General features: G+C 35.9%; 2 protein-coding genes across 3 annotated transcripts in view; one reads left to right on the forward strand and one right to left on the reverse strand.

The window, feature by feature from the left end:
- Positions 1-2,614: 2,614 nt before the first annotated feature.
- LOC124405424 (protein lifeguard 1-like) overlaps positions 2,615-27,495 on the forward strand; it is a 339,693-nt gene continuing 314,812 nt past the window's right edge. The window contains exon 1 of the mRNA XM_046880297.1: positions 2,615-2,688. Coding sequence (XP_046736253.1) covers positions 2,623-2,688 — 66 coding nt within the window. The 5' untranslated portion in view covers positions 2,615-2,622. The remainder of the gene's footprint in view (positions 2,689-27,495) is intronic.
- LOC124405427 (cysteine-rich secretory protein 2-like) overlaps positions 11,245-27,495 on the reverse strand; it is a 29,267-nt gene continuing 13,016 nt past the window's right edge. The window contains exons 2-6 of one of the 2 annotated variants that reach the window (XM_046880305.1): positions 21,968-22,078; positions 21,330-21,466; positions 18,697-18,842; positions 14,702-14,908; positions 11,245-11,539 (exon numbers count right to left, since the gene is read on the reverse strand). In XM_046880305.1, the coding sequence (XP_046736261.1) occupies positions 11,296-11,539; positions 14,702-14,908; positions 18,697-18,842; positions 21,330-21,466; positions 21,968-22,040 (807 nt within the window). In that variant the 5' untranslated portion in view covers positions 22,041-22,078 and the 3' untranslated portion in view covers positions 11,245-11,295. Of the gene's footprint in view, positions 11,540-14,701; positions 14,909-18,696; positions 18,843-21,329; positions 21,467-21,958; positions 22,079-27,495 lie in introns of both variants that reach the window. The other variant, XM_046880303.1, reaches the window with a different exon arrangement.

Below are 27,495 nucleotides of genomic sequence, written 5' to 3' on the forward strand. Positions count from 1 at the left end.
ACACGATGAGTAGGCGTCAGTGGCTGCACGCCTCGAGGCCGAGCTGCATGCACCAAAAATACCGAAGAGTGTGGCCTGCAGTGCTATCGGTGCTCAAACAAATCCGTCTGGGACATGGTCTACAAGGCCTATACTTAATGGTTTAAAAAACAAAAACAAAAAACAAAATCCGTGGGATCGTAAGATTACTAAGATCTCGGATGCATCAGAATTAGCCTTTCTGTTATTCTGTACGAGGCTTCAAGTGTGAATATGTTGTGCGGATGTAAAAGCCGGTGGTAAGAGTAAAACTACGCAGCACTTATTGTCATTCGGAAGTTTAGGACGGCCTCTGAAGTACGCAGAAGCAGAGAATCACTAGTAGAAGTGCGCTCTATTCGCGAGATTAATCAAGTAAACAAATAGTACAAGGCGGTAAGAAGTTTCACTTACAATTAGGTGCAGAATTTATTTATCGTTACAGACGTCTCTGACGAATTAGCAGGTCGCACCATGTACTCATGTGCGAATTCTTATCAGGATAAGAATGTTTCCTGGAAAAAGATAAGAACTGCGGTTTGGCCGCGGTAAAATTACGAATAATAATGATATTGAAACAGCCTCGATCTTTTTTTGAAAGTGATGATGAAAGACATCATTCCTTAAGCTTCGATGCTCGTATAATATTGAAAGTAAATATTAAAATGAAATTTAAGTCAATTGCAATACTCTGTATAAAAGCTGCAACAATGAGACAGTTGTGATATATTCCATTGAATTATTCACATGCAAATGTACTGTTTGTATGATTTCAATTCATATAAAATACTGAATCTACGTAATGCAACGTGAAAGAATGCTTTCTCGCTTTTTAACGCAAACCTTATTGTGAAATTGAACAACTTTGATCCAAACTGTTTTATACACTTTTGAATTTACTAACTGCCAAGTAACTGTTCGGTGCCAGCTGAACATTTCGCTACTTATTAACTTATTGTTTATGCGGATTTTCTGCCGAGTTCCACACATGTGTATCTAACTTTTAGTCATAGTACTTTTACCACAACAGTGGTTTATTAACAAGGTGCCAAGATACAAAAACACAAATCATGTGAAACTTTCAATTTGACTGAAATGAATTGGAGCGGCACTTTTGATCTACAAAGATTCAACAATTCGCTGGCTTTTGACCAAGCAAGATTGCCTGTTAAAAACATGTTATCTTGTAATTTCTGATCCCTGCAAAAAACACTTTTGATGCAAACACCTTTCGCCAAGTACATTATAAATGTGTTCTCAGCGTTTATTAAGAAAGATTGAAATCACATGTCTGTTAATTCACAATAATAGCATCATTAAAACTTGACCTTTAACTTCCACTTTGTACTTGGTGAGCTTTTTCAGAAAATACCTTGAGGAATAAATTAATTCTATCATATTCGTTTCACGTACAACAGTGAATTCAATTTTTCTTGATAAACCATGAGAGTACATTTTTAATGTACTTGAAGAAAGGTTTTTGCACCAGAGTTGCTTTTTGGGGAGATATCGCTACTTTTTGTCTAAATTTATTATTTTTAGTAGACGTTGATAACTTTACAATGCAGAGAATTGTTTTGGACCAAAATCATGGTTATTTTAAGACGGTTTCATCGCAGCATTCAGTTGGTTCGAATGTGCTATAGATTTTCAAACCAAGTTTACTCGATTACACGAGCATAAATTTAGGCTTCGCAAAACTACTAATTCTGGGTCTAGCCTTATCGAGAGCTCTGCTAATTATCAAACCAAGTTAAAGTAATTTGTATATTTACTTTGTTCTGAACCTATGACTATGAAACATATGAACATCACTTTCTTCCATTATATTAAACGAATTGAATCACTGTCTAAAATATGAGATTATCACTGTGGCCAGTTATATTGTTCATATTGTATCAAAACTGTTCTTTTCTTAAAATTTATTTTTTACTGAGATTCATAATACTGACTTCGCCTGTTTGAAACTTTGTTTGCCTTGTCTCCCGGAGGATCAATTTCAATTGGCAAGATATACATTGTTTATTCGACTATATCCACCTCACTATGTTTGATACACTGAGCACTCAGTGCTACACATATCGCTTCATGTACTTGAAATTTTGATCGATCGAGTTCATTTTCAGAGTTTCCAGCTACCCAAGCTTCCGTAATTATTCATATATTTATCATAGAATCTAGATATCAAAACCGAATTGAGGTTTTTAATAAAGTTCATAGATCAAAACTCCAGGTAAATCTCGTTTCTAAATCATTACTGATTTCCAAGTGTCTTTCAATCTTAAAGTACATCTTAAATTCTAGTGATTTCCAGTGATCTTAACATGAACCACCCTAACATGAAGTGTTTGACCAAATGCATGTATGACTTGGCTGATTTTGTACTAAATTGAAATTTTTGCAAGGTTTACAGTTTGATTTTAAATATCTGTGGACAAAGTAACGGATTTGAAATGTAAATGTTTCATCACTCGACTTGGTTGAATTGTATTTGAATCAGACAATAACTGAAATCAATTGCTCTTAAGAATAACTAAGTACCAAAGGGTCGGTTGAAAATATTGATGTCATTAGCTGATGATACATTTAATTCTAGGACCGAACATGGAACGTCCACCTCAAGATTCCGGATATCCACCTCAAAATCCTGGACATCCACCTCAAAATCCACCATATCCACCTCAAGATCCCGGATATCTATCTCAAAATCCTGGAAATCCACTTCTAATCCCACCATATCCACCTCAAGGTCCCGGATATCCACCTCAAAATCCTGGACATCCACCTAAAAATCCACCATATCCACCTCAAGATCCCGGATATCTATCTCAAAATCCTGGAAATCCACTTCTAATCCCACCATATCCACCTCAAGGTCCCGGATATCCACCTCAAAATCTTGGAGATCCACCTCTAAACCCACCATATCCACCTCAAGATCCTGGATATTCTCCGAATTACGGATTCTTACCAGCGCCGAAAGACGGCTGTAATCCAGGATACCCATCAGGTATAATGGCTAGTAATTACTCTTTCATTCAAGTTTTGCGGACCTGATTTTTAGTAGTATTTGATCCTCACTCTCTGGACTTTAGATGACATAATATCTACCGAAAACCATTTTCGGAAACCTTAGTAATTTATCTTCTAATCCGAAGCCACCGGTTTCGTACCACAATAGTAAATTACGATACAAGTGCGCGAAGTATTGTTGGCCGAGCAAAACGGGGGTAAAAAAAAAAAAACTCGAGGGTCACGTACACGCACTCGTGTCCTATACTATTTTTTTTAACACCTGTAACTTAAAGTTCGACTCGAGAAAATCGCAATCACGACTCATCACGTCCGATGGCGCTACTTACGCCTAATTTCCTCAGATTAGCGTGCGGGAATAAATATTTCCTAACAGTTTTCCAACATATCTTTACAGTTTTGGAATCGGCCGCTTCACGCCTCTTTTATGGTGCGCGAAGTCGAACTTCCCGCGCAGGTGTTACAAAATATCATTTTATGCAACAAGTGACGAAAACCAGGGAATGGTGATGACAAGTGCAGAGCTCGCGCTCGAATCACCATTTCCTGGTTTCATCACCTATTGCTTACAATATTTTTTTAATGACCGTAACACTTGCCTGAAATGATCTGCAGCGTCAGTTGTGTATCAGACCTAGCCTCATTCGGTTTGCTTTGAGTGCGCATGTGTAGCCGTGCATAGTGCTTTCTAGTGCGCGTGCGCAGTGACGCACAGCACTCGATGCGACGAAGTGCGCATGCGTTGCGGTGCACGGTGCTTTATACGATTCAAACCACACAACAGGGCTGCATGCGGCCATTTTAAGCAGATATTACAGTTATCAAAATCGAGTTTTTGACGCATGTGTAATGAAAATGAATTTAGGGCACGGTGAAGTACCACAAAATCCTGGGAAACCGTTTACTCCACCACCCCAGGAGGCTGCTCTGTACGTCGCAAGTGATGCTGAAGACCTCATGCAGGGTGGCATCAAAGCGTTTGATTTTAGCGAAAAATCTATAAGACGTGGTTTCATCAGGTTCGTTAAAAGATTTTTAATCACAAATTTCATATCACCTTTACATTATACCATAGTTTAAAAACAAAATTTAGTATAATAAACATCAAAATGACTATCTACTGTTCAACTTTTCATTAGTATTTATGTTAACTTTTATGAAGCGATGACTACAGAAATGTTTTTTCTTTTTTCTTTCAGAAAAGTATATGCAATAGTGATGCTCCAGCTTCTCATCACCATTGGATTTATCACTCTGTTTGTTTACCATGCTCCTACCAAGAAATGGGTTGAGCAAAATCCATTTGTAATCATATCATCGATCGTCGTAACACTTGTTGTATTAATTGCAATGGCTTGCTGTTCGAACGTGAGGCGCCAGGCTCCAATGAACTACATACTCCTAATTTTGTTCACTTTTGGTGAGTCAATACTTGTGGCCGCTGGAGCATCCTACTACCAACCTGAGGCGGTAAGTTAATAGCAGCAGGCATGACAATAATTTAGTGGAAAAATTCATTTTTAAAACTAATTGTTCATGCTCCGTGCCACGATAACTTTTTAAATCGAAAATATTTTTCAACTTTTTTTCTATTCTACTTTCTAGCTATGAAACTTGATTTTCGTGGTTTTCAAATATTTTTATTTGATTTGAGTAACTCTCGGTACCTATAGATAAATTATTATTTTATCTGTTGCAAAATTATTTCATTTATTTTAGTAAAAATTTTATTCTATCAACGTATTTTTCCTAACGATTACAGGTTTTGATGGCAGCCGCTATAACAGCAGTCGTGTGTTTTGCTTTGACAATTTTTGCTTTCCAAACAAAATGGGATTTCACTCTGCTCAACGGAGTTCTTTTCGTTGCCTTAATAATTCTGCTCGTATTCAGCATAGTTACAATCTTCTATAAAGGCGAAATTATCACAATAATTTTCTCCTCATTGGGTGCGGTTATTTTTTCCGTGTATCTTGTTTATGATACGCAACTGATGATGGGTGGTAAACACAAGTACTCGATTTCCCCCGAGGAATATATTTTTGCTGCTCTCAACATTTATCTTGACATTATTAATATTTTTGTGTACATTCTAAGAATCATCGGCGCTTCTGGACGTTGATTTGCAACAACATGATTCATAATATTTACTGCTGGTTTGCCATTTCTCTAACGCGAAGAAACTCTCGAAAAATAAATATTCTGATAACTTAAAACTTTGACTGAGACTGACGTTTGTATTCGCGTCCTGACAACGAGAAAAAGGTGCTTATTCCGCGGTTCCAATAACCTATATGATTAATTTTTTTTAATAGGTCCTGTATTCCAATATGTTGGACCAAACTGATTATCTTGAATTTTGTCCGGTCGACGCGCTTGTTCCTCTCGTTTCCTGTTTTATTATCACCAAATGATTAGTGTTAACGTCATTAGTGGACGGTAGAATGATTACAATCCTATTAATTTGTTATACGTTATTAAACAATGGCTTGTAATTCAATATTACGTTAAATTTTGTCTGTTCCTTTTTCAAGCAGTCACTCTAAATTTTTCGTATTTTTTATTCCTTTGGACTATAGAGTGATTGCAGAATTTTCTGTTTTTTTTTGTTATCTTCGTTTCATAGATTTATGATGAATTATTATTACCCCTTATTCACCCTTTTTCATTCAATGATCTAACCGTACAAATAATTTTTTTATCTCTACACTAGATTATCTTTTATATGTATAGACTTGTCTGTCGACAAATTAGGTTTTAATATACATATGATAATGTAAGATTTGCGATTTTGAAAAAGATGTCGTCTCGAGTAGCCTCGTTAGTGGGACTAGTCTTTGTTCGTGATTTATCTAAATTTGATTTGATCAAGAATAAAAGGTACTGCTTTTTTGATTGTATAAAGAAGGTACCTATTCACCCAGTATATTTTAACAACGGGATCGCCGCCATCTTATAGGGCCCACAACACCTGTGACGTCATTTTCGTAAGTTGTCAAGTCACATCGTTATGGCAAAGTGGCCAACCGTAGTTGGTTTGCCTTTACCAATGAAACAGAATGAATTTATTAATGAAATCGCGTATAACTTATTCAAATATAATAGAACTTCACAAACTGTTTTCATTTTTTAAATTCCCGTACTTAAAATAAGTTGTAGCTCTATAAGATGGCTGCCGTACGGTCAGTTAACTCGAGCCGAAAGCTAGTTGTATATCAGTGATCTTAGCTCTAAGATAAAAATATTATACAGTGATATAAATAAATGAATAACTTGGTTACAGCGCCGACCACTATTGTTGTAAAAAGAGTCTTCCCAAGCGTCAACTCGAGAGCACGTTTTTGTCCTATGGTTTCCGTGTTTCACTGCAATTGCCATTATTAATCAGAGAACCTCCTATATTTTAAAGTATGTAACACAAAAGTTACAATGGAAATGAAGTTTGTTTTTTCTGTCTCGAGCTTCTCTTCTTGGTTTATAGCTATGCAGAATAGTTGATTCGTTTAATTTCACTTCTTTTTTACCTTCTACTTACCAAATTTTTGTTCAAGAATATCCTTAAGACACAAGACTCTTTGTATTCCTATGATAAGTAGTCGTTGAAACAGATAACGGAAAATCTAGAGTTTTTCGTATTGAACAGCTTTTGCTGCCAATTAAGAGCTCATTTTTGTCTGCTCCATCCAAATATCGCAAGTATTTCCAACTAGGGTTTTATTGGAATGTATGGACATCAATATCGTTAGAATAGAGCCTCTGGCGATTTGGGCCGAATATACCAATGGCGTCTTTCAGGGCTGTCGAGAACAGACCTGAGAATAAAAATTCACCCTCTAAGTATTTGTCTAAATTCATCTTTGTGTGACCCCTTTAAGGACAGTACGTTGTATTACTAGTGCGGAAAGTGGACGATTTCCGATGAATGTAAACGCAGCATGATCCATGGCCAGCCTTGTACATAATCACACGAGTCAGATTTTGTCCGTCCGTACACGTGACACGCGCTATTTCTTGCAACAACTAATATAATATTGTAATGCAAAAGAAGTAGATCAAGAGCAGGTGAAAAGCCCAGAGGCGTAGCTTCATAAAACCTAACCTAAACGCGGAAACGTCGTGTTGTACTCAGTCCAATGCCTAATGCGCATCACTGGCGCTGCCTAAGGTCCATGCGTAAAATTGATTTATTGAAAAGAGCGCATGCGCGTAGAAAGCCCTAGTTTAGAAAATACGGCATATCAATTGTGCGCATGCGCCAAGGTCGATTTACTCCACAGTCTTCTAAAATCGAATTTCTTACACCGGTATTGGAGAAAAAAATTCAATTGATCATAATTCTGTATAAATTTTCCGCACTTTGTATGGTTTTGGCGTATTATTTAATGCGAATAATGATAACAATAATAATGCGTTATCTTGGATATAATTCAATGTATAAAACACTCCGATATTGAATGTTCTTTTTCTTTTAAATTCGTCGATCCTCAACACTGTACTCTCAAGGGTGAAAATTCATCTGGGTGAGTAGATACGATAATGATATTCCATTCTTTTTTTCTTTGTTATATATATAGATACGAGTCGCTAAAACGTCCCTCAAACGTGGATTCCTTGTTATACAAATACATCCTAAGTCTACCAAACCGAAAATGTTTCTTTTTTTCAATTTCTTATTCTATCTACTTTCTCCACTCTGCAGACAGAGTCTGTTGATTGATCGGGAGAATCTTTCATCGCGACTAACTTCGTTGTTGCGAGGAAGGAAATCAATGATGCGTGATCGTATAATCGTGCCGACTGACTCTCAGAGGGCTTACAGCGTTACATAAGTTTCTTTTCTCTTCTTCTCATTCTACTTTCGTTCTTCTTCTCATCTCGGAATTCGAAATCGTTGAATACTTCTCAACGATCCTTCAGATGGGCGAGGCTAAAAGTTCCAAAATCACACGACTGTTGGGAGTAAGAAAATTAAACAGGTGCAAAAATTTAGAAAAATCAGAAAGTAACAGGTTCACTGTATCAAATTTCAAGAAACATAACGATCTATTTGAAAATTTCAAATTGCAGAATTTTTACGGTCATATATTCCGGCCATTTACACTCTTATTCTGCTACATTTTGAAATTTTGTGAGATATATTTTTGTGTCTTTGAAAATTTGACATTATGGACCTTCTATTTTCTGATCTTCCAACATCTTTACCGCGGTTCAAAAAATCAAAGATGGTGGTGAAAAAGCAACACCGAAACACTTTCATATCCTTCTTTTTGTTTATTAAGACGATGTTGTTTAACACGTATATACGATACTTGAAATTAAATTTATTGCATATCAATATATAGGTACCTCATCACGTACATTCATATGTATACAGTCACAGACCGATTCGTTATAGCACTAAGAAATAACTATACATTCATATCACTACGTATCTTGTCATTTCTACCACGCAGAATAGGATCAACTGTTTTTCGTTGAATCGTTCGTGCAGTTTAGTAAAAAATTGGTCCAAGCAAAATATAACAACTATCAAACACAAGCTTATGAAGTTTAACCGAAAATGTAGTTCAATTTAAATTAAGTCTCGTCCAGTCGATACAAAAAATATCTTTACTATAAATCGCGGATAACTTTTCTCATCAGTTGACTCGCAAAGAATTCATTTACCAATAAAATGACCAAGAATTCATCAAAATTGGTCAAACTTTAATTGGTACAATGCAGTTCCAAAAGGTCGTAGAAGAGGATTTGAAGTCCAACTTTTTATCATTTTTTTGAGAAAATGACACTATTTTAATACGGTTCGAAAAATAAATCAATCGTTGCTGTTACTAAAGGACAGATTATTTTCACCATCAAAAGAAAGTTTCAGATTCTTTTGCTGGACTAAAAAATTGCGAAGGTTTTAGAAAAAGTAATAAAATTACCGCGTCACTTAATCTCTGCGTTCTAAATTTTCGAAAATCAACTCATGCACTGATCCCCTAATTAAATGCGTAGGTACGTTTCACTAGTTCTCAGTTACATAGCCTCGTCTGGCTTAAAAAGCGACTGTTTTATGCCAAGCAAATTTTTTTTTTCTTTTTACCTTTTACGAAGGTTTGTAGGTATACTTCACAGTTTACAGCTTGCACCGCATTACGGCTCATTACTAGCTAACTGCTCGTATTCTTGGTGTTACACTTGAACGGTTTGCACGAGTTAGAATGGAAACGCGTGTGGAACTTCTCTCTTCAGCCATCTCCTTGACCTATTAAATTTGCCAGTTATTAAACGCGTCCCGAGTAGTTCCAACAGCTGCTGGAGAATTCTAAGCACGGCAAACTGCAAGAGAATTATCATTTTACAGGTGGATTATCACCACACAGGTTTATCATATATTTATGTACACAACATTCACGGATTCACTTACATCTTCGCATCATCACCGGGTCTCTTGCCTCTCTTTTTTTGATTTGCAATTATTTGCAAAAGAAAAAAACAAATCGGCACCTGGCGATATGCAAAATTCAAAAAATTATAGACAAATTTTGAAAAAATCACTCCGAATATCCACGACAAATCGTAATAGTTCAGGGAGATCGAATGCGAAATCAATCCAGTTTTTCCCCGAGGAAAGACACCCCGTTTATGTGCGATTATACATACCAGTTTATACGTATCTTAAGTTGACATATACGTATTGTTATTATATTTTATAATACACGTGTACGATTTAATACGAGACAGCGTATACATAGAATATAAATATATTACATATGATTATTAAATATAATTTTAGTCCTGGTGAAAATTATTCCGTCAAAATCGATGAAGGAAAAAATCTGAAATTTGAACGGGAATTTTATAAATATTGTTCCGGCTAAACGTGACGTTAATTAGGATAAAATCAAGAATTTACAAAATTCTGAAATAAAATTTTCATTTAATAGATTATATGTACAGAATTTTTCGTCAATATTTATTCTTTTTTTTTTTTTTTCAAACATATGGAATGACATGAATATTATTTTGAATTTTTCATGATTTACCGACAAAATATCGTCCGAGACTCCGATAAATAATTTTTTTTTTTTTTTTTCCATCGAATCCTTTTGTGAAAAAACTTTCACCGAATCGTGTGCAATTAAAAACACACACATTTATCTCTTCACACGTCACACGCATTCAAACAGTAAACTGCAGTCGTTCCAATAAATGCTAAAACACTTGATGAGTAGTTTTTTGTCTTATAAATGTAAATGTATAATAAAGCGACTTGGTAGAGTCTCGTGCCAAGTACATACATACATTATTCAAGCAGGTTGGTTGGTCAAAAGTTGATTCTCTTTATTCATTTTATTAATAGGTATTTGTACATTTATTATTTATAAAATTATTATATCCTTGAACTATGAAGATCTAGTTAGAAGTACAAAATTGTATTTATTTTATTAAATTGTAAACGAAAACTTGGATACGTATGCTCTGTTTCAAATCATCTCAAAATAGTACAAAATATAGGAAATTTGTTCTATTTCAGTCTACGATTTCTCATTTTATTCGAAAGAAATTTTTGCACGAAGTTCTTGTGACGGGTTATCTTGGTTTTTAGTTATCGATTCACTATATTAATTATAAACTATATCGGTGCAATGTTGTAAAGTTAAAATACCGGAAAATGACACCTCGATGAAAAAAGTGTGCATTTAGAAAACGATATTCTTAACGAAACGAGTAATCACGATATTTTCAACGATTTGCAGGTCATTTAAAACGGAGCATCGATGTCTAAGTCTTTGTTTATAATTTTATTATTTTCTAATTTCCTATTTCAAAATCAATCTTCGTAGCCTACGAATATAGTAAATTGATAAAAGCTCAAGGTACGACTGTCTGGTAATACGATAAATAAAATGTATCGATTTTTCACCAACCAAACTCTTCAATATAACCGTATTCAGGTAAGCAAAGGGGCGGAAGAAAGGAGAGGAGAGAGAGAGAGAGAGAGAGCTGGCGAAAGAGGCGAAGGAGCCAAGAGCTGGATCCTCCAAAAATGAATCCTGCAGCCCTTTTCTTATACCTTTTTTTCACCTCTTTATTACACTTTATCTTTTCATTTTTCATTTAATTTAATTTTCTCATCCTTCTTTTCGTTCGATACCCTAAGAATCGCGCACCGCAAGATACATCGTATATTTATTTACAGTTCGAGGACCTCATCACCTGGCCGTACGAAAAGCTCGCGTTTCCCTCATTATTCGCTCACACTATCTTGTCGCGACATTTGCAAGTAGCTCGGCAAAATTGCCGTCGTTCATGGCCCTGCTGCGTGTTGCTTTCGCAAAGCCAGTTTGGCCAGGTATCGTTCAGTTGCTGACAATTTGCCCAGAGATCAGCCCAAGGACATGCATTTTTGCACAGCTTTCCCAGACGGCAGTGATCCTTGCAAGCGCTGCACGACGGTCCTTCGATGTACGGCGTGCTCAGTCGCTTGGGATGATTGCCTCTGCGCAAGAAACAATTTTTTTCGTCAAGTCATTTTATGGAATGTCCTTTAAAATTTTTACACCTGCGAAAAAAAGCTTCGTAGTTTAGCTAGCTAAGCTTTCAAACTATCATTTTGGGAGCGAAGTTATATTGGACTTTTCTATTTTCTTAATCGGTTACTCGGTGAACGGATATTTTTTTAATACCGATCGAGCAATGATTGGTTTTTGACAAATTAATCCATACTTTAGAAAGCCCTAATTTTGAGACCATGATTTTTAGAGAAAAGTTTTATGGAACTGTTTTCTATGGATCGTAGATCGATTACTTAGTGACACCATTGTTGATTTTTTTCTCATTAACTGATGTACAATTTTTATATGAATTTTAACAAGTTTTCTGTTTTCGGAGAAACTTCACTTTCACGCAACAATAATTAGAGATCGTGAACCGATTCATGTGGATTTATAGAAATTACCATTTTGAATGGAATCGGTTTATTAGTATTTCATTTAACGGCGGGTACTCTAAATCCAGTTACTCAATCCTGAAAAAACGGATGAACCGAAAATAAGGCTCTGCGATTAATCGATTAATCAGCAGCTTCGATTAATCGTTTTTCCAATTATTCGATTAATCGACGATTACGATTAATCTGTGGTCTGACTTATATTGATTAATCGATCAACCAGAATAAAGATCAATCGATTAATCAGAATAACAATTGATCTAAAAACTCGAATAATCAATCAATTGATCAATTTAAAAAACGATATTCAAAGCTTCTGATTTATGGATCAATCGCACAGCCCTAACCTTAAATACCGTTTCATTGTTGAATCGAATAAGTTGAATGAATTTCGGAATAAATTTACGAATCAATTTACCCAGAGTCAATAGAAACTCAGTAACTTTATGTGAAAAGGTTAACGAATCGGAAATCTCACTCTAACTCTAAGCATGCAATGATGAAAATTATGATGAATGTATCAGCAATAATAATTATGTAAATTACATCAATTACAAACAATCTCCAGGAATAATGAAATTAAATTGTTCACAGATTAATATATCAAATATATGAAGAATCGACACTGATTTCATGCCGAAAAAATTCCTTGTATTTTAGTAGCTTATTTTTTGCACCGATTATAAGAAATTACAATTTAATCTCATATGGAAAATGAAATTTTTTGGTACAGTAGAACTCTGCCTTCTAATTAAAACTGAAATACGAACAAAAGCGACACCGCCATCTTTGAAAATTGTTAGTAAGTAACTATTTTTATTGAAAAATATTGAGTAATAAAAACAAGTGTTATAAAAATATAAGAGGGCGTGAAGTGAGAAGATATGATCTTCAGAAATGTTCTTTTACAGTCAACTTAGATCGTTTTATCTTTTATTCCTCATTTCACTGAACTGCCAAAAATTTAGTGGGTGCATCTGAATATAATAGATACATAAAAAAAATTGCAACGGATAAAAAGTGGGCCATATTATGACTACTGTTAGAAAAAAGAAGAGAAACAATTGTACTCAAATCACTACTCATATGAGTTTTTGAGTCATAATTTATTCCTCTGGACGATTTTGATCTATATTCGAGGGCGCATTTAGTTAGTTACTAGGAATGCGTAACGCCCTGTGGAATGTTCAAGAAGCATTTCAGCGATGTCGCCAATTTCCATCAACTCGAAGGGGTTAACCGCTTTCCAAACTCCCTCACACTGGTTGTTTACAACATTTGCAGGAATTTTATCGGATTTCAAAGGATCTGGAAATTGTTGTGGAATTTCCTGGAAACGTTGGATCTGTATTGTGGTAAATTCTAGTTGGGATTTCGTGAATTTCCAGAACTGAGTGAGGTACTTTAATCATCGTCGTTTTTAGTTTGACTTGAGTTTTGAGGGTTGAGTTTAATGAGCTGAAAATTAATTCTTTTCATTAATTCTACTACGAGATAATCGATCATTGAAAATTATTTAAATCGTTATATTTTTAAACTAAAAAGATCTCTGGGAACAGAAAGAAAAACGAAAAATACTGGATCTATGAACAACTAAGACATCGATGATTTATTTCGAATTATCTTCCAATAGTTCAAAATTTAGTAGATTCTCTCAATTTTATCTTACAATCGCTCATTTTATTCAAACTCTTATTTTCTACATATCCAATGATACGGTTTTTTCTCTCAGCAGTTGATTTAATATTTTCATTTATTGAACATAGTCAATGTTGGAAAAAAAATCTTCCCATGAATTTATTTAAGAAATAGTTTTCTGAATAAGATGAACTATCGTAAATTGAAATCGAACAAATCTTTCGGATTTTTAACCGTTTTGAAGTAATTTCAAATGAAGTATCGATATCTGCGCCATTTTTTATAATTCCAGTACTTTCTATTTTTTATGTTACGATCTCGATTATTATTAAAAAACAATTAGGTATCTCACGAATGTACTATTTTGATGGATATTCGATGTACGACTACTTCGTAATGAAATTAATTTAAAAAGTATCGATTTTTGATTTTTGTTGAATTTTTCAGAGAGCTATTCTAGATTATTACTACTCGTTGATTTTTCAAGTTTTTTGAATGATTTCTAGGAACTTGTATGCGATTTTAAAGATTTTGGTGATTATATTTCGTTTAGAAATTGAGGAAAAAAAAACAAACAAATTAGTCATTCTAACACGAAAATAATTTCGGATTTATGCGACTGAAGAATAAGTTCGCGAATCGAAAGAGAAGAAAATTGAAAATCTTATTTCATTTTTAGGAACATTCTTTTCAAGCATAGATTTTTAGTACAACCCAATTACACCTACAAGTACGAATTTGGTCTCGATTAACAAAAACACGATTTGAAAAAAATTATGCAACAATAATTGCCGAAGATTCAGCAGCTTGATAACTAACTCGAGTAGTAATTCGGTTACAAAATTTCGCGGACACAGATAGGGTACAAAAATTCTTCGACCTCGACGAATTCCAATCACGAAATCGAATGAATTTAACAGGACGCAGCTCAGACCTGACATCGATTCTCGAAAGTGGTTAATTCCTCACTTTCACGATTCATTGGATCCTAGTTCCATTCCGCAATTATATAACCAAACCCTGTGCTGGTGAAGGATAATATGAAAGAGGGAAACAAGATGGGGCGAAACTCACGCTGGGCAGTAGTTGCAGACGTAGCTGAAGTAGGGCCTTCCACCGGGCCCCGTTTTTCCGGGACATTTGGCCCATCCGCAACCCACTCGATGGGTTGGCGCCCAGACCATCTGGGTGTAATGTCCTATCTTACCGAGGTCGTTCTGGGCCTCGGTGCCATATTTAAACAGCTGCTTCTCCAGATACCACGTCTTGATCGCGAAGAACCTATGGAAACGAAACAAATGAAGAATTTTTTATCGCGGTTAAAGTTTGAAGTTGTTGAAGCTGTTGATGACTCGAATATTTAAGGCAATCCAAGTCTGGTCAGTCCAAAATTGTTTCCAAAATTTTGCAAATAGTGTATCAAGTATTTCGCTGTCATAACATGATTTTGAGGATGACTTGAAACCCATTCGAAAAATCTACAAGAATGTAATTATTATTGGCGTTAAAGGTAGAGGACTCGAATGAAATAACATTTTAATTATGTGATCATAATTAGTGGTAAAATATTTTAATCAATCTCTTTTCCTGAGGATTCATTAATGATGTGGATGTCCCATTTGTTCCTAAGACTGAAAAATATTGACAGCGACAAATCTGCGAGATGAACTTCGAAGAGGCTCTCAATGATTATCGTGTAAAAACATGATCAACTATTATGCAGTGAATTTATTTACAGATTTGTTTACCTTCGTAGTGTAACACGGAAAAATACAGATTATAAATAAATAGGACAAAACTGTTGGAAAGAATTCACTCAACTAACAACAAATGATTTTTTTTTTTTTTTTATCTAAAAATTCTGTCTAGCTGAAAGAAATTCTCTGCAGAATTTCGGAAAGAGGAAAGAAAAAAAAAAACCAACAACCAAAATAAGTATTATTTCAACGGAGAGATAATAAGTTAGGATTAAACAAGATTTAAAAATATATTTGCCACTGCATATCTGATTCCTATAGCACACATAAATAGCCACTCATCGAAGATACAAAAGTTAATTGGTGTGAAATGAGGTGAAAACGATGTATAAATTCGAACAATGCAATACAGCATAAAATAAGAGAGGAGTACCTCATTTTATTGACAATAATTGGATCTTAGAATGAATTATCGATTTTCAATGTCTCGTTTAAATTGCTTCGTCTTGTTCCGTTTACTTTTTTTTTTTTTTTTTTTTTTTTGTCTTACCTCTTACGATTTCTTGGTAATAATTAGGAAATATAAAACGACAAAGAGAGAAGGAAATATACAGAAGTGAAGAGCAGACGACAGGAGAGCCGTCATTGCGAGGGCGTTGTTGATTGTTATAATCAATACATTACCATTATTATTATCATTGTCGTTTTCATTATTGCTAGTTTAATTAGCACGTACACGGGTGATTAATCTTCTCCCCCCTCCCCCCCCCCCCCCCCCCGCAAGCCTATACCGACGGCCTGCGTAAACGAGTTTGTTTTTTTTTTCTTTGTTCGGAATAAAAAATTACCAACACGTCGTTCGCATCTCCGAAGTACTAATTAATTAATATTAATAATTTTCTGATTAAACTATTACGAAGTTATGCGAGCTGCTTCCGCTTCACGGATACCTCGGGGTAGGTATCGAAACTTTGCTGAACTATAAACACCCTCTTTGACTCTGGGAGGTTGTAATTTAGGCAAATATTAACCTGCAGCGTTGAGAAAATTATATAATTATCATGATAATTAAGAATTATATCTACCGGAATTTGGAATTGATATCTTCAATATATATTACTCAAAATACTAATCGTTAGACTCGAGTTAATCATTTTCAAATTAATATCGTTGATAATTCTAGAAAGGAATGTTGATAAATTTTGGTTAAATATTTTTGACAAACTGTGATGTGTTTGAAAATGTAAGGCTTGTGATATCGAATTTCTAAAGATGCAAAGATCTGTTTTACAGTGTTAGAAAATTTTTGAAGCCGAAGCATGGAAGTCAGAGTGTAAAAGAAAGTCTAAATGTAGATAAAAAGCCAAAATATAGACTCGTGAAAATTCTGATGATCTTCTCTGTATTCTATCTTTCTACATTTCGATTTCTAAAATTGTGAAATTCTATAAAACCTTTTTTCGCGATGTTGCAACGTCGATATTGTGATCTGTCTCCTTTCTAATTTTCTTCTACATTTTCACCCTCGCTATACGAGTTTACATTTTTGGCTTTCGATACTTCGAAATTTCTACGTTTTAACTTTTCTACTACTCTTCGCCCTTCTACATTCTAAAATTCTAATGAATTGAATTCTTGAAAATTCGATATTTTAATGCCCTCCATAATACAGCTACCCCACTTCCTGACTCTTGCCCATTTTCTTCCTACGAGAAACTGGCTTCGCGTCCTCTTTCAGAAATCCCAAATTAAAGGTAGTCTGGCGGATCAGCCCGGAAGATTCGGACGAGGAATGACAAGGTCTTCGTACAGCCCCCGTCAACAGGTGGCTTTGCCCGGGGATTTGGAACAACAATACTACGAATTATCCCCCTCTGTATCTACCTGACAAATCGCGGTTTATATAGTACATAACCAAGCCAGGATCACAAGGTAGTCCTTATACTCTCGGTTCACGATTTGCAGGACTTTGTCGTGCGTTTAAAAGACCCTGGAATTACATCAACTCTAATTTTATTTTCTGGACTTTCAGGACTCTTTGTGGGGGAAAACCCGCGAGGCACATTTAGAAATGAGCGGGTAGACACTTTTCACTTAACTTGGAGGGTTTTAATCAGAATCTAGAAATCTGAAATAAGTACTTGAAAAAATTCCCGGTGCCAAATCGCTTTTGATATAATTTTACGTAACGTAATATTATTCTTTATATTTTATTAAAAAGTAAATTCGTCGAAAATTTACAGCGATTTTGATCATTCGATTCCACTACGTAGAATCAAAATTTTAACGAAACCAAAAGTGTCAATCTCAAATTGTGTTTTATCTGTCTTTAGTATTCAATTAAATTTTTGTTATAACCAAACAATTATTCTACAATTGTTTACAACAGGACCTTATAGAATTTCCCAAAGAATACCTTGAACGATAAAAAATTATCAAGTCATGAGAATAGAGGAAACGTTTTCATTTCTTAAAATATGCAAAAAATCTGTAAATAACTGCAAAAACAATCCACAAAAAAAATAACACATTTGAAATTTAATTATTACTTATTTTAATATGGTAATTTAATGTTTTGACAATTTTTTGTCAATATTTTGTCATGGGTTCTTAATGACAGGTTATGTGTGTATAGGTTATTTTTGTAATGGATCATTTTTGTCTTGGGTTATTAATATCAGGTTGTTTTTTATGGCTTATGTTTATCATCGGTTATTCTTTTGTTCTAGGTTATTTTTGTTTGGTTTATTTATGACAAGTTATGTTTTATGTGGTCTATGTTTGTCTTGGGTTATTTTTGTTTCGGTTATTAATGACAGGTTATTTTAGTTTGCGTTATTAACGACAGGTGATTTTTGTTTCGGTTAGTAATGACAAGTTATTTTTGTTTAGATTATTTATGACAAGTTATTTTTGTTTGGGTTATTTATGTCAGATTATTTTTTATGTGGTCTATGTTTGTCATGGGTTATTTTTTTTTTTTTGGCTTATTAATAACAGGTTATTTTTGTTTCGGTTATTAATGACAGGTTATTTTTGTTTAAGTTATTTATAACAAGTTATTTTTGTTTGGTTTATTTGTAACAGGTTATCTTTGTTTCGGTTATTAATGACAGGTTATTTTTGTTTAAGTTATTTATAACAAGTTATTTTTGTTTGGTTTATTTACGACAAGTTATTTTTGTTTAGTTATTTTTCATGTGGTCTATGTTTTTCATGGGTTATTTTTGTTTCGGTTATTAATGACAGGTTATTTTTGTTTGGGTTATTTATGACAAGTTATTTTTATGTGGTCTATGTTTGTCATGGGTTTTTTTTTGTTTAGGTTATTTTTACAAGATTCTATTTGTGGACAATGCTCGTGCACCTTACCATGGGACTTGCGCAGTCGAGATGAAGATGTTTTGTCCACAGGTACCGAAGGCGTCGATGTGAAGCCCAGTTGCGTTGTCATGGGTCAGGGCTAGGCAGCTTTCAGCCCATCGTTGAGCAGCCCTCGCGGCTCCCCTGTGCCATTTCTGCAACAAAGAGAACAAAGGGATAGGAAGAGAGGAGAAAAAAATTGCGTGTTATTTTTTCCCGATATTAGATCGTTATTTTCTTCTCTCCGTTATTATCACTTTTTTATTATCATCATCGCGCTCACCACGATCCGACACGCCAGTTAATTATACGTAATGAGGCTTTCCCAGGAGACGAGAAATTTCATAGAAGCCTAAAACATCTATAGAGGATTCCTATCGACATTCCAGAGATTTCGAAACTCTGACCGTGTATGGAGACTCGATATTGCATTTTTCTATGGGGTTTCCATGGGAATTCGATAATCTTCATCGGAATACTATACAGGGTTCAACAAAGTTTTCATGGGATCCCTCGAATTTTCTTGAAAATTTCCGTTGAAACTTTAACGAGTATTAAAATTTTTTTATGAGATCTTTGCACGTTGTCGTGTTGATAATAATTGCAAAATTTTTTTCAACGAATTCATGCACGATCGTAAATTTAGGGAAGGAAAAACCCTCTCGAAAGAGACGTTACGGAATCTACTACATATGCGAAAAGATAATTCATGCGCGAGCTGACTCGACGTTTTTTAATGGGATATATTGAGTTAGGAATTCGGTAGAAGGGAAAAGCACTGCGTATTATACGTAAAGATACACGCACACGTTGGTATTATGTGCGCGAAATTTTCCGGTTGAGCCAGAGGGAATTTCGCGGTATTATACATGGCGAGTGAGCAGCTCAGTCGTACCTATGGGGCTTCGATTCACCCCGTTGCCCAGGGCCATCAAAGACCTTCGAAGGGCAGTTTACCAGAGTCCTGAGCCGCGAACGGCCAAGCCGAAGCCCGCCAAATGATCGCCGGGGATTTTAGAGAGATTTGAAACGAGTATAAACGATTTTCAAAACTTTTTTCAGCCATTCGTTCGGCTTTAAAAGTCTTTTGGCTGAATTATTTGAACGAAATACTTCAAGTTTTGAAAACATGGATAAACCAGAATTAGATATTGTACGGAAACAAAAGGAAAGAAAATTATGACAAGATTCCTTTTTGAATTTTCACATCCGTCAAATTGCTGAACATTTATAATATCAATATTTACCAACCACGTGGCTGTTCAAGAGAATGTTTTATTTAAAGCAACGCACTTTTTTCGTGTACACAGGTCGTAAGGATTCACGACCATTAAAATGAACGACCAACCCCTGCGCACCAATTTATGCACGAATATTTCACGGAAATATGTTGTATGGTATTCCACGTACGTGCAAGTATACTCGCATAAAGTAGAAACAGTCGCGCGCATAGTGCATGGTAACGACGTTACCAGGTCGTTGCTAACAAAAATATTTTTACCTCCCTTATATACGGTAACAATGAATATCTGACAACACATGAGAATTGCACATTTTTTATTTATCTTTATTTTATTTTATTTTTTTTTTTGACGGCTCGAAAGTGTATCAAATTCTTTTGCGAAAATTGAAGCATACTTGAAACTTATTTTGGAGAAATACTACAAGTTGACTTTTACTCGAAGAAAATTTTAGATCTAATTTCCTCTTGTTTAAAAGCAACAATTTCTTCGGTTTCTCTTGAGAAAATTTATTTTAAATAACAGAAAGTGAATCCTGATACGGAAAGATATCTCTTAAACATGATTTTAGAAGGTTCTTGCTCTTTGAATCGAAGTTTTCCCATTAAAATAACACGGGGAAGATGTCACGGTTTTTTTAGATTCTTACCACTCGGCCGAATTCAATGACACAGACTTGATTCTGAAAACACTTTATAGAAATTTAAATTCTCTGCAAAAGTGTCCGTTTAGCGAAATCCGAAGCTCAAACAGTTGAAAAGTTACAGGCCTTGGCTCGAAAGTTCAAACCCATCTTCAAAGTCTTTGGTGACTAAAGTATTGAGTTCGAAACGAAAATTCAAACCACACTTTTGTAGATATTATCAGGGGTAATAAAGTCCCTTTAAATGTTATGTGGTTAAAATTTTCGAAAAACTGACATCTTGCACGTGTTATTTAAATAAAAAAATTTGTAGTTTCGAGCGCAAGCTTTTAAAAACTAGATTTTGAAGCTCATCTTTCGCGAGAATTTTTCTCTGTTGCTTTCAAATGAAAATCGCGTATATTCACTTTTTGATAAATTTCACGCAACGAAAGACGTTTCTCATTCCGTAGCTTATTTCACTTGATGGCAGATTGTTCTGTGTTATAACATGAATGATAAGAACGTAGGTATCTAATAAAACATGAATAAAAGATGAAAGCAAGTAGGTAACGTTGGCCAAAGACAACAGTTTATACAAATGGTTTCCGCACGCGTTCTGAGCGCTAAGTGCTTCTCCTGCTTTCGTGCGTCGGTTACAATATGTGAACAATAATGTACGCGAACAATGCATCTGTTTGAACAGAACTAAAAGCATGCAACATTGCTAATTGCAGTGATTCATTAAAGCTTTGAATCTACCACCCCTTCGAACTTACCATGGCGAGCATGTTCGCCGCCGTTGGAGTTACGTGGGTCCTGAAAAAGTTGTGGTAGAGGACTATCTTCTTCTGAACTTTCTTCGTCGATGGGATGAGAACTCTCGTTGGTATTCTGTCCCCGTATAACTTTGGCCCTGCACAACGAAGAATACGAAGTCAAATACAAGTCAACTTGGTAAACATATATACATAAGTGGACTATCCACAAACTTCACTCTTCGGCGATTAAACATTTGCACGAATTTCATAGAAAATTAGAAATCAAAAACGAAATTTCTCAGCGATGTACATACTAAAATGAAATTTACATAAAAAAATTTCCATTCCGATTCTATTTTATTTCAATAATTCCGTAAACTTTAAAAATCCACCCAGTTTCTTAAAGTTTTTAAAAATATGCAGCTATCTATTTCGAAGTCAATTTTCACCAGGGTGTGGAACGTATCAAGTTTCGGGTATGTTAATCTTGCTCCAAAGTCAGCGAGAATTCGTGGCGAAGCTGTACAGGTAATGTGCAGACCGAGACAATCCGGTAATGAAACTGTTACACCGGAGTTCGAAGATTAATCACCACCGAGTCTAGTTGGCTGTTAGTGTTGTTAGTGGGTTAGTTAGGGATACTGTACATGGCTTACTACGGTCCGTCCTCCACGGCGTGGCAGCGGGAAGGGTGGCCGCTACCGCAATCCACATCCATATCCACCTCATGTTTCTGGATATCCTTTCCTAAGCGATCACCTGGAGTTCTGAAAAATAAAAGAAACACGTATTAATTTCAAAATTAGAGTATATGGTTCATTCCATTGTTCGATAGATATAGGATAGGACGTGAAGGATTAGCATATAAAGTGGAGCATCTCCGACGACCTAAAGACACCAAGATTTCAAACTTCATGTTCAAATTTGGGAACATTCATTTCAAACGTCAATCCGTGAAAATTTCAGTCTAAACTGACTTCAGGAAAAATTCCTAGAACTTTTAGTTTTTCAGTTACAGAGGTTTAAGCTTGACCAATAAAAGAAGAGTCACTTCCCTGATTGGTCTACTTCCAACATCCATAAATCCGAGAATATTAGTGCAGCAGAATTTTTGTAATAGGAGTTTAGTCCAGATTGTTGTTTCAAATTTCACGATTTCCATCACTTTCTATGAATTGCTCGTCAAATTGCTTATAATAGGGATGTTGGTCTACGGAATTCAAACATCCCGGTCATATACTTCCAAACATTTTTTAGTTTATTTAAGTTTAACTAGACCGAAATAATGTAACGAAAGCAAAACTAATATTCAAAATTTAAAGGAAAATGCTGTAGTGAACAGCTGAGTTGTTAGTTTTTGTCTTATTTTAAGGTGAAAAGGTTCTGAAATTGTTTCAAATGATTCAAGAATATTCTGTCATTAATATTATATTGTGTGAATTATATTCCATGAATCTGGAAAAGGAATATAGTAAAAATTCGAAATTTCATTTGTGCACCAGCGGTCTTCGTTTTCAAAGAAATCTTACCAAGAAATGTTTGAAGTTTAATCAGTTTTATTTCATTCCAAACGTTTTCCTTCATAAAGCTCGCTATGCGAGTAAAAATGACTCGAGTACGGAAATGCAGAGTGAATTCCGAACTACCATCTGGTCTGTCGTCTGCTAAAATTTAAGGGGGGACTCCGGTGAAATTTTAATATCACCGAGTTTTTTGTTTTTGAACTTTCCGATAAAGGTACGATCAAAAATTACTTTCAACAAAATTTAGATTAAGGGAGAAAATTTCCCGCGCTCAGCTGCCATTAATTCTTTACCCATCCACTTTCATCGCAGAAGGTTGAAATTTTTTTCAAACCATATACTATCGTAATCTAAATCTTGTTGTAAGTAATTTTCATTTTAAGAACGTGAAACTCCCTATCATCAAAATTTTACCAAAAACGCTCCTTAATGCGCAGGCGCTAAAATCTGAGGATGACGATTTGCCAGGGTGACCAACTGTATCTAACCTAAAAAATTTGTACAATTGTGAATTGAGCACAACTGTCAATAATTTTGAGGTTAGATACATCGCGACTAACTGCTGTCTAAATTCATGACGGTTGGTAGCCCTGGCAAACAGCTGCTTTCGGATTGTAGCGCATGCGCATTAAGCATTAGCAGATATTATTCTATTGCTTATTGGTCAGCTTCACAGCTCCGTAACTTGGAAACCATCAGTCTTACAAAGTTTTCGCTGAGGAATTTCAGTTTCAGTTTTTCCTGTAGAATCTATACAAGACTTACACGGCAATGAATCACCTTGTAGATCATACGCCGATATATCACACGCGCAATATTTATTGCAAGACCGGACGTATTCCCAGTTGGTTTCGAAGGCGATACACCGTCCTTAAAAGCGCATCAGGAAATTGAGAAAAAAACGTCTCCGATAAGGTCCTGAGAGGTATTTCCGGGCTAGAAACGGGCTGCCAGGGCAAGGGCACAGATGGAGCTATGGTAATGATGTAAATCCTTTCTGAGGCGTCGATAGCTAGTCGATACCATACCAAACTCGACGCTCCCACCCCATCGGACACGCGTTTCTTGCTCGGCCTCCCCGCCGATACCTTCGATATCCCGCATACATCAAGCTTTTTCCAATATTCCCTTACGACCGACCAAATCACGGTGCTCGGCTAACGCGAGGCTCGTTCTTGTAATAATGGGACAGCGATAGCCGATAGGCCTTCGCCCATGCGGCGAAGATGTTATAAGGTATACGCGAAACGAATGCCATGGCCTTAGAAATACCCGTTGTGGTGAGATATCCTCTATACAACCCCGAAGGGATTGCGACTAGCCGAGGGACTGTGTACGATATTCGTACCCTGATCCTTGAATCGTTTTTCTAGTCGTTATTGTTATTATTACTATAGTTGTTTCCATTTTCGCAGATTTACAAGTGATTTGTCACCCCGAAAAAGGGGTTTGTTGGTACATCAGCGAAATGTTTTATTTTCTGAATTGGAAAAACTAGTGGAAAAATAGAAACGATTATGGATCAAGGATTCTAGAAACGATTTTATGATTTTTCATAACTTTGTATAATCAAGGGTGTGAATACGAATATATAGGGCTGAAGAAGTAACCGAAAAGAATCAATGGCCCTAAATTTTTTTCCCGAATAAGAAAAGCCGATTCTCGGTCGTCCGTTCAATAATACAGCTATAAACTAAAGAGCGGAAGCCCGTAGCGCTATTTGTCACGAAGGGTCGTGCTCCGGCTATCAAAGAAGGGGCAAATGCTGTGTTCTTCGGTTGAACAAATTCCTCGAAGACGATTCCAACTTCGGTAGTACAACAATAAAGCAAGCGAGTGAGAAAATAGTGGCTCCAGTCAAGGGGCTCGGTTTTCAATGGGGAATTGAAAAGGGTTGAACGATTTCAACGTCGAAGGTTCAAAGGGTGGCTCTCAGCGGCTGTCGCATCCGGGGATATTCGATTGTCGGAGATGACGTAGCTCTGGGGGTTCGGAAAAGGGACAGATAGCCGCCCCGAAGATCCGGCGAGTGCCTATGCGAGATTGCTAAGATAACGGGGCGGCATCGCGGCATTAGGGGAGGGTATTGGCCGGTTAGCCCCATTGTTATTGGAGGCGAATGCCCGCACCTTTCCTCCGAATTATATCACGGACCGCGGACTGATCCCCGTATACGGAGAACCCATATCCCTTATCGCCGAATCTGAACCACCCACGGCTTCCCTTATTCTCAATTTCCAACGGGCTTACTTCATTTCCGGATTAGGTATTACCTGATGATATTGCGCTCCAGGAGTTGCGGAAAATTGTACCCATCACGTGATTTAGGGCCTCGTTTCACATGCCGGGGGAATCGGTGTGTCATGTGGTATCTAAATTTGAACTTTGATAAGTTTGAAGTTGAGTTTTGATTTTAGATAGGGTGGTCGGTTTTGGAAAATGATTTTTTTTTCTCATCATCTCGAAATATTAAGGAATTCAAAAACGATGTTCGATGTTCAATTGTGATTGGATTAAAAGATTTTGTTGAAGTTGAATTCAGGGTTTCATTCAAATTGTTATTTTTATGAAACTGTCGAAGGCAATCTAAAAACGGTTCAAATTCGAATTTCATGTTGAATTAAATTTATGAAGATGACTTATTCCTTCTAATTTTAGTTTTTGTAATTTTGTCAAGTTTTTTCCGCTACTAATGTAAAATACAAGGAATCAACTTCACCGAAGTCAAAATTTGAATCATAAATTTGATTGTAATAACGATGAACAATTTTTCGATAATTTTTTTCCTATTTCAGATATTTTCGAATTATTTGCGATTACTTCCGACGATATCAAATGATTATCATATTATTGACCAACGTTTCTTTCTCTTTCCAAACTTACAAAAAAAGTAATTAACTCCGTCAGATTTTCCCGAATAAATAAAATCCAACCCTCCAATCTTATCTCCGGTCTGAGCCGACGAGAAGGTTGTAAAAGAAATTGTTTCGCTCGGAGGCGAGATAAGACAAGACCTTGGTTTTCGCTTCGTCTTCAGCAATCTAATTCTATAAACCGAGAAGCTTGTAGAACATCTGCGAGAGCGGAGAAGGTGAGTTGACGACGCGAAGGGTTTTTGATTCCCATTAATCCCCTGAAGTGGGTACTCGACCCACAGGACGATGTCCGGAGGACTGGTACACCGGCAATAAAGTCTGAAGTATGCTACTTCCACGGGGGTTTCATTAATCACCCGGCTGTCCGCACGCCTCGCCGTTCAGCCCGGTAAATATTTTATTTCCCCGAGTTTCAAACCGAGGGTAAAAGCCGCCCGTCTGCGTCTTGGCCATTCACCGTTTCACCGTTTCACCGTTTCACCGTTTCCCGTTCATTGCTCGAGACTTTCTCTCGCCCCATAGGTATACCATCGTGCTACCAAGAATCAAACTAAATTATCTGGAGCAGTTCTACGGGGGTGGTGATAATAATAAATTACCGCACCCTAATCGCGCAGCGAGTAACAGGCTTCAAGTAACTTGTATCTCAAAATCAGCATAAAAAGAAACTTCGCAGACTATCGTGAAAACGCTTTTCACTCTCGTGCCTGAGAAAACTGAGTCTCACGTTGATAATATTGTACGTATTTCAAAGCAGGGTGAAAGGAGTAAAAAGTTATTTTTGTTTCCGTAATTACGACGACGACGTGATAAATTGTCGACCTACGCTAAACTGATCGGACATGCTACCACCTAAATATACGTTACAGGTATACCCTGGAAAGAAAAATCAGATGATTGTTTCAAATTAGGGTGATTTTCACCCCTTTTTACTGGAAAAAAAAACTTGTATATGGATTTTAAACTGTGAGGATGATTAGACTGTCCTAAAAAATGATAACAGTTTTTTCCTACTTTGGAGCCAAAAATCTGTAACCAGATATCAGAAAAATGTGGACTTTTTTCACCTTCCGTTCAAAATGGCAGACTTTAGTCGATCTTAAGTAAGATAAGTCAGAAATATTACGCAGAGAAACTGGATTGAGTAAGTTATTATTTAAATGGTAGAAAGAATCATTGAGATATTGTTTTTTGGAAGAAAAAAAAAAAAAAAAAAAAGGTAAGAATTTTCTTCATCTGAAACAATCTAATTCTTTTTACTTTTCTCTTTTTTATTCGCTATATTCCTGAAGTTCCGAACGTTCATTCGAACGAAAATTCGAGCAGCCGATACCTCCGGAAGTTTTTCCAGAGGAACTTTTTTACCAATTGAATTGCAAATGTATCAATCTTTGCTACTTTTGAAGAAAACTTTTATACACAGTGAAATGTGGAGCGAAAATCACTTTAGTATAAGCTCGTTTATACTTTCGTTGATACGGACGTTCATAACTTTAAGCACATAATTTGTGAGATTTTTTACCAATTTACCAATATATTATTCGAGAGCTCTCAGCCAAATTATGATTCGATAATATACAAATTCGACGTGTATTAGTGCGAAATTAGTCGAATATTTTTCATCCACATTTCCAATGGTCGGAATAATTTGTTTTTCAATTTTCGCGACTCTCAAAAGTTCCCGTCAATTTCCATTACAAAGAATTCTTCGTAATGATAAAACGGACAGAACGTAAAAGGCATCCTTAGTAAAGGCGTGTAATTTTCGTTTGCTTTTCAATCGTT

The sequence above is a fragment of the Diprion similis genome, chromosome 4 (genome assembly GCF_021155765.1).
Source record: "Diprion similis isolate iyDipSimi1 chromosome 4, iyDipSimi1.1, whole genome shotgun sequence".
Taxonomy (NCBI): domain Eukaryota; kingdom Metazoa; phylum Arthropoda; class Insecta; order Hymenoptera; family Diprionidae; genus Diprion; species Diprion similis.